General features: G+C 38.3%; 2 protein-coding genes and 1 long non-coding RNA gene across 4 annotated transcripts; 1 reads left to right on the forward strand and 2 right to left on the reverse strand.

Moving 5' to 3' along the window:
* Positions 1–22: 22 nt before the first annotated feature.
* LOC103332240 (protein FAR1-RELATED SEQUENCE 1-like) lies at positions 23–1153 on the forward strand. The gene has a single exon (XM_008234963.2). The coding sequence runs from the start codon at positions 23–25 to the stop codon at positions 1151–1153; it is 1131 nt and encodes a 376-aa protein (XP_008233185.2).
* Positions 1154–2374: 1221 nt separating this feature from the next.
* On the reverse strand, positions 2375–4081 carry LOC148920777 (uncharacterized). Its single transcript, XM_089046997.1, has 6 exons — positions 4022–4081; positions 3794–3925; positions 3598–3711; positions 3402–3482; positions 2929–3231; positions 2375–2735 (listed from the first exon to the last, which is right to left on the reverse strand). Exons 1-6 carry the CDS (start codon positions 4079–4081, stop codon positions 2622–2624), a joined length of 804 nt encoding a protein of 267 aa, XP_088903123.1. The 3' UTR covers positions 2375–2621.
* An 8017-nt stretch (positions 4082–12098) lies between these two features.
* Positions 12099–13896, reverse strand: LOC148920778 (uncharacterized). 2 transcript variants are annotated; one of them, XR_016122606.1, is made up of 4 exons: positions 13781–13895; positions 13642–13696; positions 12308–13554; positions 12099–12166 (listed from the first exon to the last, which is right to left on the reverse strand). It is a non-coding gene; the product is annotated as an uncharacterized LOC148920778 (long non-coding RNA). The 2 variants fall into 2 exon arrangements; XR_016122611.1 differs by lacking the exon at positions 13642–13696 and having other exon boundaries at positions 13781–13896.

The raw sequence follows: 13896 nt of genomic DNA on the forward strand, positions 1-13896 counted from the left end.
GAAAGGATAGTTTTTCGGTGGTATGTGCACCACTCAACGTGTGGAGTCCATGAACAAGTATGTGAAAGATTACTTGAGGAAATGCGTGAAGTTGTTTGAATGTATTCCAGCAATCGATAGGGCTATATTACGTCTTAGGAATAACACAGCGAATGATGGTTTCAATGCAAAGTACTCAACACCAGTCCTTAAAACCACATTGACAAAACTAGAGCAACAAGCTTCTCTGATTTACACGCATAGGTGCTTTGTATTGGTACGTCATGAGATCGAATCTTGTTCAGCACTCACCCATGATAATGTGATGCATAATTTTGGAGGTCGTGTATACGTATTGTCCAAATATGGTGAACCGCATAATAATTGGACTTGTGTTTACCACGGTGGGGAAAATATGCGGATAGAGTGTGGATGCCGGAAATATGAAAGTGAAGGGATCCCGTGTTGCCACCTGTTTTATGTAATGAAGTGCGAGCACCTAACGGAAATTCCTCCAACACTCATAATGAAGAGATGGACAAAGAGTGCCCAAACTGATACATGCATGGAATTTATCGGCAAAGGTAAAGACACTACCAACGAAGTTGTAGAAATGGCGAGGTATGGAAGTTTAAATGTTATGTCAAACAAAGTTTGTTTTTATGCATCGAAGATTGCAGAGGGTTATGCCATGTTGATGAATGAGTTTAGTAGATGGGAGGGAATTTGTGAACGCTTACGGCAAAAGGAAGAAGAGACAAGTCTGAAATTGGGTACTGCTGACCAATGTCCTACAAATATTGTGAAAGATCCAAATATTGTTAAGACAAAAGGCACTCAAGCAAGGCAAGGTGGAACGCGCAAGCATCGACAATGTCATTTGTGTCGCGGATATGGACATACAAAGCGTAATTGCTCTCAAAGAAACTTGAATCCAAGTAGAAATGCATGTGTCAATATCCCATCAGGTAGTGAAAGCTATCAGTATAGTTCTGATAAAGGGCCGTCCCCGGACATTAGCTACAGTTATCCTAGTCAAATGGTTTCTCAATGCAGAGGCAACTATGTGGTTAATTTGTCTGGTTCGATAGTTTTTCTACTGCAGACCCAACCGGTTCTACCCCGAACAGTGACGATGGTTTCTCATTCGACAATGGTGAACCTAATTCCCTAGGTACTGGTTCAACCCAAAACAATTGTAGTTTTGGAACTTGGTTTACATGTAACAATTAACATTAAATGTAGATTTAGTGATGGACAATGTGCTTTCATATGACTGTCGTATTTATTGTTTTATGTATGTATTGTTCAGAACAAAAGTATTTGCTTGGTTATCTTTGGCGTTGCACTAGACATTAATTAGGTTTGCGTTTTTAAGGTATGTTTAGTTTGCTCACAGCCGGTTGGCATTTGCATTCCACATGTGCAATTGCATGACGGTGATGCAATGCAAGAGTGACTGTGCGCAAACCAATAATAAGGAAAAATGGATCATATTTTTTTTTACAGGCATAATTTGACCTTTTTTTTTGAAATATAAATCGAAGGGCAAAATGAACCGAAATACAGAGCATGTAAATAAATGGTAAAGGGCAATAAGCCGAACATATTATATTACAAAACGGCCAATGATCGAAATTACGTACTAATAGACATTGCCATTTAGCAGAAATGACTTCCCAAATGATCCAGAATTTCGTAAAACACAATGTGATTAACCCTAATTTCAATAATAGATATAGGGTCGTAACAACGTATTTGTTTGGATTTCGTTGTGTTTGCGCTATACATTAAATAAGTTTGCGTTTTAAAGCTATGTTTAGTTTGCGCACAGTCGGTCTGCATTTGCATTTCACACATGCAATTGCATGACGGTGATGCAATGCAAGACTGACTGTGCGCAAACCCATAGTAACCAAAAATGGATCATATTTTTTTAACTATAAATCAAAGGGCGAAATCAACTGAAATACAAAGCATGTAAATAAATAGTAAGGGGCAATAAGCTGAACATATTCTATTACAAATTGACCAATTATTGAAATTACGTACTAATACACATTGCCATGTAGCACAAATGAGTTTCCAAAAAATCTCGAATTTCGTAAAACACAATGTGATTAACCCTAATTTCAATAATAGACATAGGGTCGTAATAAAGTAGTTACTTGGTTTTCGTTGTCTTTGCGCTATACATTAAATAAGTTTGCGTTTTGCAGCTATGTTTAGTTTGCACACAGTCGGTCTGCATTTGCATTACACACATGCAATTGCATGACAGTGATGCAATGCAAGAATGACTGTGTGCAAACCCATAATAACCAAAAATTGATCATTTTTTTTGGGTACAGGCATAAGTAGACCTATTTCTGTAACTATAAATAGAAGGGCAAAATCAACAGAAATACAAAGCATTCAAATAAATGCTAAGGGTTGGGCTATAAGCCGAACATATTCTATTACAAATCGACCAATTATCGAAATTACATACTAATACACATTGTCATGTAGCACAAATGACTTTCCAAAATATCCTCAATTTCGTAAACCAAAATGTGATTAACCCTAATACAAAAATAATACACAGAGGGTCCTAATAAAATTCGGAACTTCCTTTTCTTTGTCTTTGCACTATCCATTAATTAGGTTAGCGTTTTGAAGCTAGCTTTAGTTTGCAGACACCCGGTCAGCATTTGCATTGTAAACATGCAATTGCACGACGTTGATGCAATGCGAGAGTGACTGTGCGCAAACCACTACAGAGGAAAAATGGATCAATTGAAGGCCGCAAAATGAACCGAAATATACTACATGAGAAACGATAAGGGCCAATAAACTGAACATATTCTTTTACAAAACGAAGATACCATGATCCGAAAAATGTCACTGTATCCATAATTTACATGGTTTTCTTTCTCTTTGGGGTACGTGAACGAAGACTTTTCTCACCTTTGCGTTTTTGGTCTGTGGAGTGTTGTTCTGCGTCCGAATTACCCTTAGCTGCGGCCCCATCCTCATCCGCATCCTCATCCTCATCCTCATCCCCATCTTCGATCCAAACTTCCTCGTCATCTCCCTCTTCTTCATCTTCATCTTCCTCTTCTTCTTCCTCTTCCTCTTCCTCTCTTCTTCCTCCTCTTCCTCTTCTTCCTCTTCATCTTCCTCTTCCTCATCTTCTTCATGCTCTTCTTGTATCACAAGTTTGGTCTTTCCTTTTCTACCTATGTCATGTTTAAATTTTGTGCGAAACTCCTACATAAAGAGAAACATTGACATATATAAATAAACAATTTTGTTCACATTTGTTGTGCACACAAGTGATGCTGGTTTGCATTGCAAAATGTAACATATTATTTAAATTTGCAAAATTGAACATCTTATACATCGAACTTTACAATGGAGGTTGAAAGTAACAAACTTACATGTTCTACATCATCATCTATGACGTGTTGAACAAGACCCGAACTCGCAATGGTTGTTCCCAAGGTGTTCTTCAATTTCTCCTATTACAAGATAACATCGTTCATGTTCAATACCATGGTTTGTTATCTGATTATAACATTCGTGATGTTTGTTAATTTTATGAAATGAGTATGAAATGAAGTTGAACTGACTCACAATCTCTTGCCGTAGGCGCCTGATCTCTACGCTTGCTTCCGATGCAGTTGAAAATAGTACAGCATTCAACCCAGCAATTAGGTCCAAAAGCTCGGTTGTAGCTTCAGCAGTGACCTACATTACGGCACATGTAATTACAACAATGACCACCGGAAGCCCTCATGTATTAATAAATTATGCAATAGAAGCTACTTACATGCGTGACACCATCAGGTAATGGTAGATCTGGGCTATCTTGCCCACGGGGTATCCGCACAAGTTTACTTTCATTTTCAGCGGCCCAGTATGGTATTTGCGCTGCCCCTTCCGGAGTTCGATGTTGTTCTTCCTGTGGAATTCAGGTATCATTTTAGAATTTTGAAAAATTATATGCATTTCATGCAGCAAGTGTAATTACATAACACGCATTCAGTGTAGAACGTACTCGCTTCAGGTAAGTCCGCATAGTGGCGATACCGTATGTACTGATCTCTGTACTAGGCATAGTCGGATGAATTTGCAAGCCATTCGGAAGCTGGGTACCCATTCAGTGCTTCCTTGACTTCTAACTCATCAGTGAGTTTATAATCTGAAAGCATTGTCCTCGGTGTAATTTTCGGTACTTGAGGTTCTGTGGTGCCTAAACTTTGCATTGTGACTCGCTCTCCCAAAAACCAAGCTGAACCAGCTGGTCCCTTAAGTAGGATTCGTTTACGAGTTGCCGGCACGGTATTTTTACTTCTTCCGGCAACTCGGATTCATTGGTCCCCCATGGGTTCCAATTTACCTGCAATACAAATTGCTTACATTTGCGAATCATACATTTTTGTGGTCATAAAATATGGGTTCAAGAGTGAAGGCTTTATACCTGATCCTTTGTTAGATGTCGCATCATCACTTTAAAATGTTCCAAGTGATGTTGCAAGTCCCGCTTTTATTTTGCACCAACCCACCTCAATGTTCGGGGCCACGTGTTCACGGTCCCACTGGGCCTTGATAAAGCAAACGGTTTTAGGTACTCTCAAGCCCATACCTACACAAAAGAAGTATACAAATTAGTAATGTAAGCAAAAAAGTCTGTTGCACTTTGGGGACATTCAATTCGATTACACTAATCTCCCATGCCCTCCAATACCCGCCTATGCTTGATGACCTGCCCCTGAAACAAGAATCCAGTGATCTATACAAGCAAGCCAAAGCCGCACCACCCCAGTCGTATTTACCAATGTCTGATACTATTTCCAAACAAGGGGCGTAGTGCATACTCACGTATTGGCTCATCATTTAGGAATGAGGAGCCAATCAAGCAGAGTATAAATGCCCTGGCAATTTGGTCTGCTTCTTTATCATCTTTCGGAATCTTGTTCCAATACGGGGTGCAAAGGCTTTCATACAGCACTCTCCTTTCCCCTGCCAGTAGGTCTGCGATTGGTTTCCCAAACAATTTCATCATCTTGTTCTTACTTTTGTACATCTCGATGTCGTACTGTAAACGCTTCCCACCAACACGCAATCCAGTGATTGCTGTGAAGTCCGTTGGTGTCATCGTCATTTCTCCAACTTCATCCAAATGGAAGGTGTGGGTAGTGTCCCACCATCTCTCCGCTAATGCCACAAGTAATGGCCTGTCCCTTTTCTTACCATGGCCCAATATTGACAAAAAGGGCACAAATCCAGCTTCTTTCACCTTTGCTTTCACCGTGTCGTGCATTCCTACGTTATACCATTTAGCACACTTGTCGTTGTTTCCACACCCTCTGATTTTTGTTAAAGTCAGCTACAGAAAACACAAAGGGTCTAGTACAACGAATTTGATTATGACCCACTTACTCACAAATTATTCCAACATGAGAAATGCCAATTGTAAAATTAAATAAGAATACCTTGAAGGAGATATGTTCCTCCAAATCGAAGTGAAGCAACGGTGAACAAGGATTGCGGTCCATTGGTTTGAAGACACGTACCCCGAACACCCCACTAGCCATAGGACCCGATATTCGTTTTCCTGGCTTCCGTTGTTTTGAGCTTGAGGAAGCCACTGAAGAGTTACCTTTCGTACCCTTTGCAACTGTGGTCTTCGGGGCCCGAGAACCTTTATGAGATGCTCCTCCCTCAATGTTCTTCGTCCTCATTATTCCTTCAACTATCCTTCATTATTGATTTAAAACAGCAAACAATGAAACAAATTATGTCTACCTCAACATCAAACAATATAGTAACTCTTTTGACCAAAAATAAAACAATAGAGTAACATGACATAATCTTAACATACATTGAAAAACATTTCACAAGCTTCCGCACTCATTGCAGTAGAAGGATGCAGACAAAATAACAGAAAAACACACAAACACACACACATTGCTCCAACAAAACCCACAAGCATCAATACCATACCAAACAAAACAGCCACATGTAATACACTACATGAAAATTCACAAAGTGAAAATCAATATGCAATCTCCATAGTGTACTTTTTATGACAATCTCCCTTCATTATTTATGAAATAGTAGATTTGCAAACATTAAGAAAGCAAGGCCAACCAAAACTCTAAACACAAACATAACATAAGTCATAACTTCTATTTTCCCCAGAAATCACTACTTTGATTGATGCCATAAGGAAAGCTGCAATCAACCAGATCTAATTCCCTAAACAAATAATGAGTAGAAATTTTGCTTCATAGTATTAGTACCTCTACCTTCTCATCCCCATCCCCATAAAAGTTATATATCCACAACAAATAATTTGTGTCTCTGTCTTTTATTACGTAAACTCCACAACAGATAATTTGATTAGTTTCTTATGTTCAATCATCAATCTAAAAGCTCCTCCACATTCTAATTGTTCTAATCAGCAGCAGAAAATGACAAAGAAGAACCATGTCTCATCCCTCACACGTTTCTAATTTGGACACAGAATTTCCATTCCAATGCTGTTTCTTCACGGGCCCATAAGAAAACAGAAAAAATAAAAAATAAAACAGGCATCAAAGTTTGATATAATTCCCTAATTCCATGAACAATTTTCTTATCTTATTTTTAAGAGCTAAAAACAACATCATAACAGGCATACAATCATCTAAATTTAGGAGTTTTGGGTTGAGTAAATAATCCAGCAAAAAACGCAAACAGAGATTGAAATTTTTAGAGACTAAATCGCTCAATATAAGTCAATGAAAATGCAAACAGAGATTGGAAATAACAATATTGAAGATTAAGCATTTACAGAAGAGTGAGAAATTCACCTTTGGTAGAGACAGAGTCTTCAATGGCAAAGTGAGGAGAAGGAGTGTGCGGCTGCGTCAAGGGGAGAAACAAAAGAGTGCGTCTGCTGGAAGCTGCAACCTACTCCGTTCAATATGGATGATGATCTGCACGAACTGCTGATGGAGGATAGAGATGGTCAGACAGATAATCGAAGGGGGAAAAGAAAGAAAAAGAAAAGAAGAAAAAGAAAGCCACATTCGAACTGCTTGTGTGACGACGGAGCGACGAGAGAGAGCTTCGGCGGCGCGACGGCTGAAGAAGAACAAGGATGAGGTTTCAGTTTCACGCAGAGAGAGAGAGAGAGAGAGAGAGAGAGAGAGAGAGCAAATCGAAGAAGGAAAAGAACGGAAAAGAAACCTAAGTCTGTTTTAGTTGTGGATGATCCTGTGTGTGTGTGTGTGTGTGTATGGTAAAATTTTAGACTCCCAATACAAAACAGCCACATGTTAACTATATATATCATATATAAAATATAAATATATAGAATATTAAAATATATATGAATGACTAATATTATTTAACTAGTTTGTTAATTATATACCAAGACTTATCACAAACCTTCCTTTAATTCTAAAAATCCATATTTTAAATACGTGCTCATCTTTCTAAACCTCAGTTCTCGACAATATATATATATATATAATAACGTGTATAATATGGTTTTGATATGAAAACCTCAACAAATTTTTCAAACCCTTATGGATACCTGTTTACTGAGCCACGCCGAAGAGATAAATTAACATATTTGATAAAAACCAAAATCTATAATTCTTCCTTTTCAACCACGAATATGTGTATTAAATATGGACATGGAAAATATTATGTAGCTAGTTTGTTAATTATATACCAAGACTTATCACAAACCTTCCTTTAATTCTACAATTCCATATTTGAAATATGTGCTCATCTTTATAAACCTCAGTTCACGACAATATATATATATATATAAATATATATAATAACATGTATAATATGTTTTTCATATGAAAACCTCAACAAATTTTTCAAACCCTTCTGGATACCTGTTTACTTAGCCACTCCGACGAGGTAAAATAACATAGGAAATGTCCAGCAATATATATAAAATAAGGATGCACATGTGATGCTATGTGTACAGGAAGTTAACCTAATGCTCTGATACCAATTGAAACGACCTGACCTAACTTCCACTTTCGAATCGGGGGCGAACCATGTTTAAAACTGACAAAAAATCTAGGGTTGGCCTTTATGGTTAACATTGAATTGGGTTTGGGCTTTAGGGTTCAAAGTATGATTTATGTTTAAAATTGTATTGGATTTAGGTTCTACAGACACTAGAGCTTGGGTTTTAATGTCTGTAACTGTTTCAAGTAGTATGTAATTGTTATATATAATTTTTAAAAGTAGCGATACTTTTACAAATAGTTACAATTTCGAATGTCCATTAATTAGGAAAAATGTGTTTTTGATTTTTTTTTGAAAAAAAAAACACTGAAGGAAATGTTTTTGCAACCAAAAAGAAGGTTATTTGAGGGAAGTATTTGTTGTAATTTTCAAATGTTGAGATAAATAATTTTTGAAGGAGTTGATTCCGAATGGACAATTTTACCCGTAAATGTTTCTATAAAACAACCTGTCATGTCCAACCAAATTTAGAGCATATTATCATTCACACTCTAACTTATCTATCTTCACCAAAATCATGGGAAAAAAATTTATGTTGTTAAGAAGGGGTTTAGGGGTGATGTACCCAGTAAAGTGAAAATCACAACACGGGATTTGTTTACTGATGCGAACAAAGGCAAAGCACAAGGCTCTGCAACTGAAGAAGTGAAGGAGTCGGTTCCCGTGGTGCATTATGTGCCAAAAATAATGGCACGATTATGTCCTCCGAGGGAAAATAGTTCGCCACCCTCTCATCCGATGGACCCGCCAACGCCTATTATTGAGCCTAACTTGTACTCATATGTGCCGGATTATGAGGACCTGGAAGCCCTTACCTGTTTGATGATGGAATGAGGACCAGGAACCCCTCTGCCAATTATACGTTAGTATCTTACGGTCTTTGTGGTTGGGTTAAGGTTAAGTTCATCCACTTGTATCGTCATATGTTTTCATCTTATTTTTCACACGAACGTAACAGGTGCATTCGTTGAGGAAAGTTTCATGTTCACCAAAAAAATATACCCAACCAACTTACTTTTTTTAAAGAAACGGAGTGTTTGTTCTAGTAAACGCAATGGTTGCATTCGTTCAGTAAAACTACTCGTTCAACAAAAAATGGGGCCAACCAACTTTCTTTTTCAAACAAACGCGGAGATTATTCAACGAAATGCAAGGGTTTGCTATCGTTCGGAAATATTCAACGTTTCGCCGAAAAAGAAGGCCAACAAACTTACTTTTTAAAACCAACATGGTATTTGTTCAGAGGAACGAAAGACGTGCGTTTCTAGAGAACAGTTACCCGTTCGCCTAAAATATGCGCCAACCACGTTATTTTTTCATTCAAACGGAGTAATTTTTCACTCCAACGCAACAGTGCCGTTCATTGAAGAAAGTTTTCGGTTCGCCGAAACAATATATCCAACCAACTTAATTTTCCAAACAAACAAGACTGTTTGTTCTAGTGAACGTAATGCTTGCGTTTGCACAGTAAAGTTACCCGTTCAACGAAAAATGAGCCCAACGAACTGGCTTTTTTAAAAAAAAGGGAACATTGTTCAACTGAATGCAAAGGTTTGCTTTCGTTCAAAAACGTTCGACGTTCCGCTGAAAAAGAGGGCCAAAAAACTTACTTTTTCAAACCAACAGGGTATTTGTTCACACGAACGCAATGCGTGCGTTTCGGCAGAAAAGTTACCCTTTCGCCGAAACAATGCGCCAACTAACTTACTTTTTCAAACAAACGGGTTACTTTTTCACTCCAACACAACACATGCGTTCGTTAAGGAACCATTTCTGTTCGCCCAAATAAGATATCCAACCAACTTACTTTTCCATACAAACGAAGTATTGTTCTAGCAAACGGAAGAGTTGCGTTGGATCAGTAAAGATACCCGTTCAACAAAAAATGGGCCCAACTAACCAACTTTTTCAAACAAACAGGGCATTTGTTCAACCGAACACAAGGGTTTAGTTTCCTTCAGAAAAATTAAACGTTCCACCGAAAAAGAAGGCCAACAAACTTACTTTTGCAAACCAACGGGGTTCTTTTTCACACAAATGAAACGGGTATGTTCGTTCAGTAAAGTTACTCGTTCAACGAAAAATGGGCCCAACCAACTTACTTTTTCAAACAAACGTAGTTTTTGTTCAAGTAAACATATGAATTACGTTCATTCAGTAAAGTTACCCGTTCCAACACAAATGAGCCCCACGAACCTACTTTTTCAAACGAACGTGATTGTTGTTGATGCTATCGCAAGCGTTACGTTGGTTCAGTAAAGTTGATCGTTCCCCGGAACCATGGGCCCAACGAACTTACTTTTTCAAACAAACGGGGTATGTGTTCAAACGAACGCATGGTAGTGCGTTCGTTTAGAAAAATTAGACCTTCCCCATAAAAAGGAACCCCAGTCAAAGACTTCTACCATATTATACTACAGATGAAGGATTATTTAAAGAGTTACTTCCTATACATTTTAACTCAAAGACTTCCACCTCTTTACTACGTATACACAATCTGAGAGAAAAAAAAACCCAAACAATGTCACATTGAATGGTTGGTAGCTCTCGAGGCTCCTTCACACCCAAGAAGAAGATGGTGGATGATGATGATGGTGTTGATTCTTCGAATTATGCCCGCGAGCAAGTGAAACGAGCCCATTATGTCACGAAGACTCCCACCAAGGCTAGTAAGAACATGTTTAATGAAGGAGATTCAACCACCAGGTACGAACTTTACAATGGCGGGATTGATATCGGCTTTGAGATCTTTAGGAAATACGCTCAATTTGTTGATGCTGGTTCAACCAAGTGGGACAAAATCGAGGTATTCCAAGCAATTGCTATTTTGGAGAAGCGAGCTTCGTGAAGCACCGGTATTTTATAATTTGCATTGTGTTGTTTTCATAATTTCGGATGTAATTTCAGATGTTATAATTTCAGCTGTAATATCGAATGTTAGATGTTATAATCAGTATAGTAAAATAGTTTGAGGGTTTAGTTTTGTAAAAAAAAAACCCCCACATATGATTAGGAGACCTTTATTATCAATGAACTAGGCACTCCTGTCTCGTAAATGAAGTATGGGCCCCAGATATACTATAATGTTCCCATTTTGGCAACAAAAAAACTCATGTGTGCAATGTATTACACGAACTAGATAATGTGCAATTGGCTGTGATGTAATGCAATTGTACATGATATATTGCAAAAACAATGTCCCTGTATGCAAATAGGGATAAGTACATGCAATTGCACTACATTAACCATCAACCCTATGTGACCTACTGTCAAACTTTCTACTTTGCCTGGGAGCGTGTCATTGGCTTCCTTGCGATGGGATGATGAGGGATGAAGGGACCATGTTGTTCAGCCAACTTGTCAAGTTCTTCATCGACAACTCTTCGAGCGGACTCCCTTACTTCCTTTAGACACGTGTTGTTTGGGTTCTTCAGCAATGATAGTGCAACACGAACCCGCTCTGTTGCATGTTGAAACTGCAAATAAAAAACAACCCATCAAAGAAATGATTAAGAAAAATATCTGCCGTGGAAGACAAAAGTATGAAACGATATATATGTCGACTATAGTGTAAGCGTAAAATCATTTACTAAATCACAAACTATAAGAGTTTGAAAAATATGAATGCTTACCGACATATATGTGGGGAAGTACCAATTCCCCGACCCCTTTTCTTGTAGATAATAGACTTGTGCATTCAGTACTTGATCGTTTATCCACATTTCGGGCCTCAAGCACATGAACTCATTTCTCGTGACATGATGTTCATTTTTAATTTGAATTATAACTTCATCACTACAACGGAAGAAGAAAGCAATTGGTATAATTAAATTCACGTACACGACAACATATAAGGAATTTGGTCGATTTCATAATTCAACAATTGTAAGTAGTTACCTTGGAAGGTTGTTAGACCTAAAAATATAACTAAATAACTCAAAATCGGAGTCTTGTAAGTTCCCGGGTTTTATTTGAAAGGCCCAATTTTAATCTTAGACGCCGTCTTCTGCACAGCCTTTCCTTTTGCGTTTGAAGGGTCAACCCATGGCTCTCTACAATGAAGCTCTGGACGCCTTTCGGCGGTTCGACATGTTTTAATGCCACTATGATCACCACGGGCCAATTTTGTGAACTTCCTCTTTTCCACGCCAATTTTCAACTGTGGAAAAGGGAATTCAAATATTACATTTAGGAATAAATTTTTTTTAGGTATTTTACAACTATGTAAATAAATGCATACTTAATAAATGTAAAAGATAACAAGAAACTCGATCTTGAAACTCCTAATCGCTTATCATACCTCGGGTTCACTGAAACTCTGTCCATCCAGTAATGGCGTCCAAGGATTTTTTTCATCAACTGCACCTTTCTCCTTTAATTGGCTACATTCTTCACCCTTCTTCTTCACAACATTCTCAGCACCTTGATCTCATATTTTCAATGCCCCGTCCTCAGTTTCATTTACATCTTCATGTGCTGGATGAAGATGTTGTCTTGCGTCTTTCATGAAGGATCTCATTTCACTCATTACCTTGTCGGTGAGTTCCAACACTGATCGCTTCACCTCCACCTGTATTACCGGCGCCAATCTGATAGCAACTTGTTCAACAATTCTTTCAATGTTGACTCCGGACACTTCATTCGTTGGACGGTGCTTTGAAACAACCCGAACGGTAGGACAATCAAACCTACCTTGCTTTCTAACACATTTAATCATTTTCCACACCGACTTATTGTCCAATGACACAATGGGATCCAAAGACTTATCAACATATACTCCACCATGGAGAATTGAATCGAAATAGAATAGTTGGAGAAAAAGCAGTGACCCATTTACATATGAAACTTTCTTCACTTGGAACGACCTAACACCTTCACATAAGAAGTTGAATCCATGGTCGGCCCAGTTCTTGGTCTCTATCTTCCCTGGGATCGTCAAGAAAGTTAAATAGTTCCCGATCACTGATGGTGAAGATGTGGGGCAAAGTACAGTGCCAAGTGCAAACATCATGAATCGAACTTTAAAGTCCTCATCCACATGTTCGCACTTTTCCAATTGTTCTGCTAAACCTTTTACTAATACTCTCTTGCCATTTCCACCGAAACTCTTCACTAACTATTTCACCTTTTCATCTTCTACAGCACAGTCCAGTTGAACATCCTCGCCAGTGTTCTTAAGCTCCATAACACGCCCAAACTCAACGGCACCTATTCCAAACACATTGCCGTGCAGTTCTATAGAGGACGTATCAGGATTGAACCTTTGAATCAAAAATTGGCATAGTTGGCGGCGTAAACGAGTGCAGGACAATGATGCCATATTACCGAACCCAATAGCATTAATTGCTAACTGCTTCTCATTCGACAATTTTTCCACCGTACGATGGAATCGGTCCGGGCTGCATCTAGTGATAAAACCCATCTCATGCACTGAGTCGTCTACTTGCCCAGTCGAACCTTGTACTTTCCCACTCGAACCTTCCAAGGCAGCACCATATGTTGCCTTCTCTGTAGGGTTCAATTTCCTCCACTTGTTAGCAATCTCTTCTTGTACTTGAAAAACAAAATTCTCATTAAAAGAGCCTTTTTAATACAATAAATAATAAATTGACCCAATCAATAGCCATCTCTCACCTTACTGTCCAACTTTGCATTGGCCCCTTTCCCCATTTCAAGTCGTTCTTTTTTCCTGTAAATCATTTATTTTTAATCAAAAAATCATCATAATATTAAGCAACCACATTTCCAATTTTTAGATGTACGTGTAACTTACATGAAATTAAAAAATGCATCTCGGCCAACTCTTGATTGTTGCACATTACTCTCGGCCTTGCGCATTCCTTTCGCTGATCCCCTTTTTTGAGCTTCCATAACTTGCACAAATCAAGT

The sequence above is a fragment of the Prunus mume genome, linkage group LG1, assembly GCF_029339155.1.
Source record: "Prunus mume cultivar Tortuosa linkage group LG1, ASM2933915v1, whole genome shotgun sequence".
Classification (NCBI taxonomy): Eukaryota; Viridiplantae; Streptophyta; class Magnoliopsida; order Rosales; family Rosaceae; genus Prunus; species Prunus mume.

Excerpts from the sequence above, each read along its gene's own strand:
- LOC148920777 (XM_089046997.1), bottom strand. The coding sequence starts at position 4,081 with ATGCCTAGTACAGAGATCAGTACATACGGTATCGCCACTATGCGGACT. Across the intron at positions 3,483-3,597 it reads GGCGCCTACGGCAAGAGATT|GAGAAATTGAAGAACACCTT; the intron begins GTGAGTCAGTTC and ends ATCTTGTAATAG. Across the intron at positions 3,232-3,401 it reads TAGATGATGATGTAGAACAT|GAGTTTCGCACAAAATTTAA; the intron begins GTAAGTTTGTTA and ends CTCTTTATGTAG.
- LOC103332240 (XM_008234963.2), top strand. The coding sequence starts at position 23 with ATGTGCACCACTCAACGTGTGGAGTCCATGAACAAGTATGTGAAAGAT.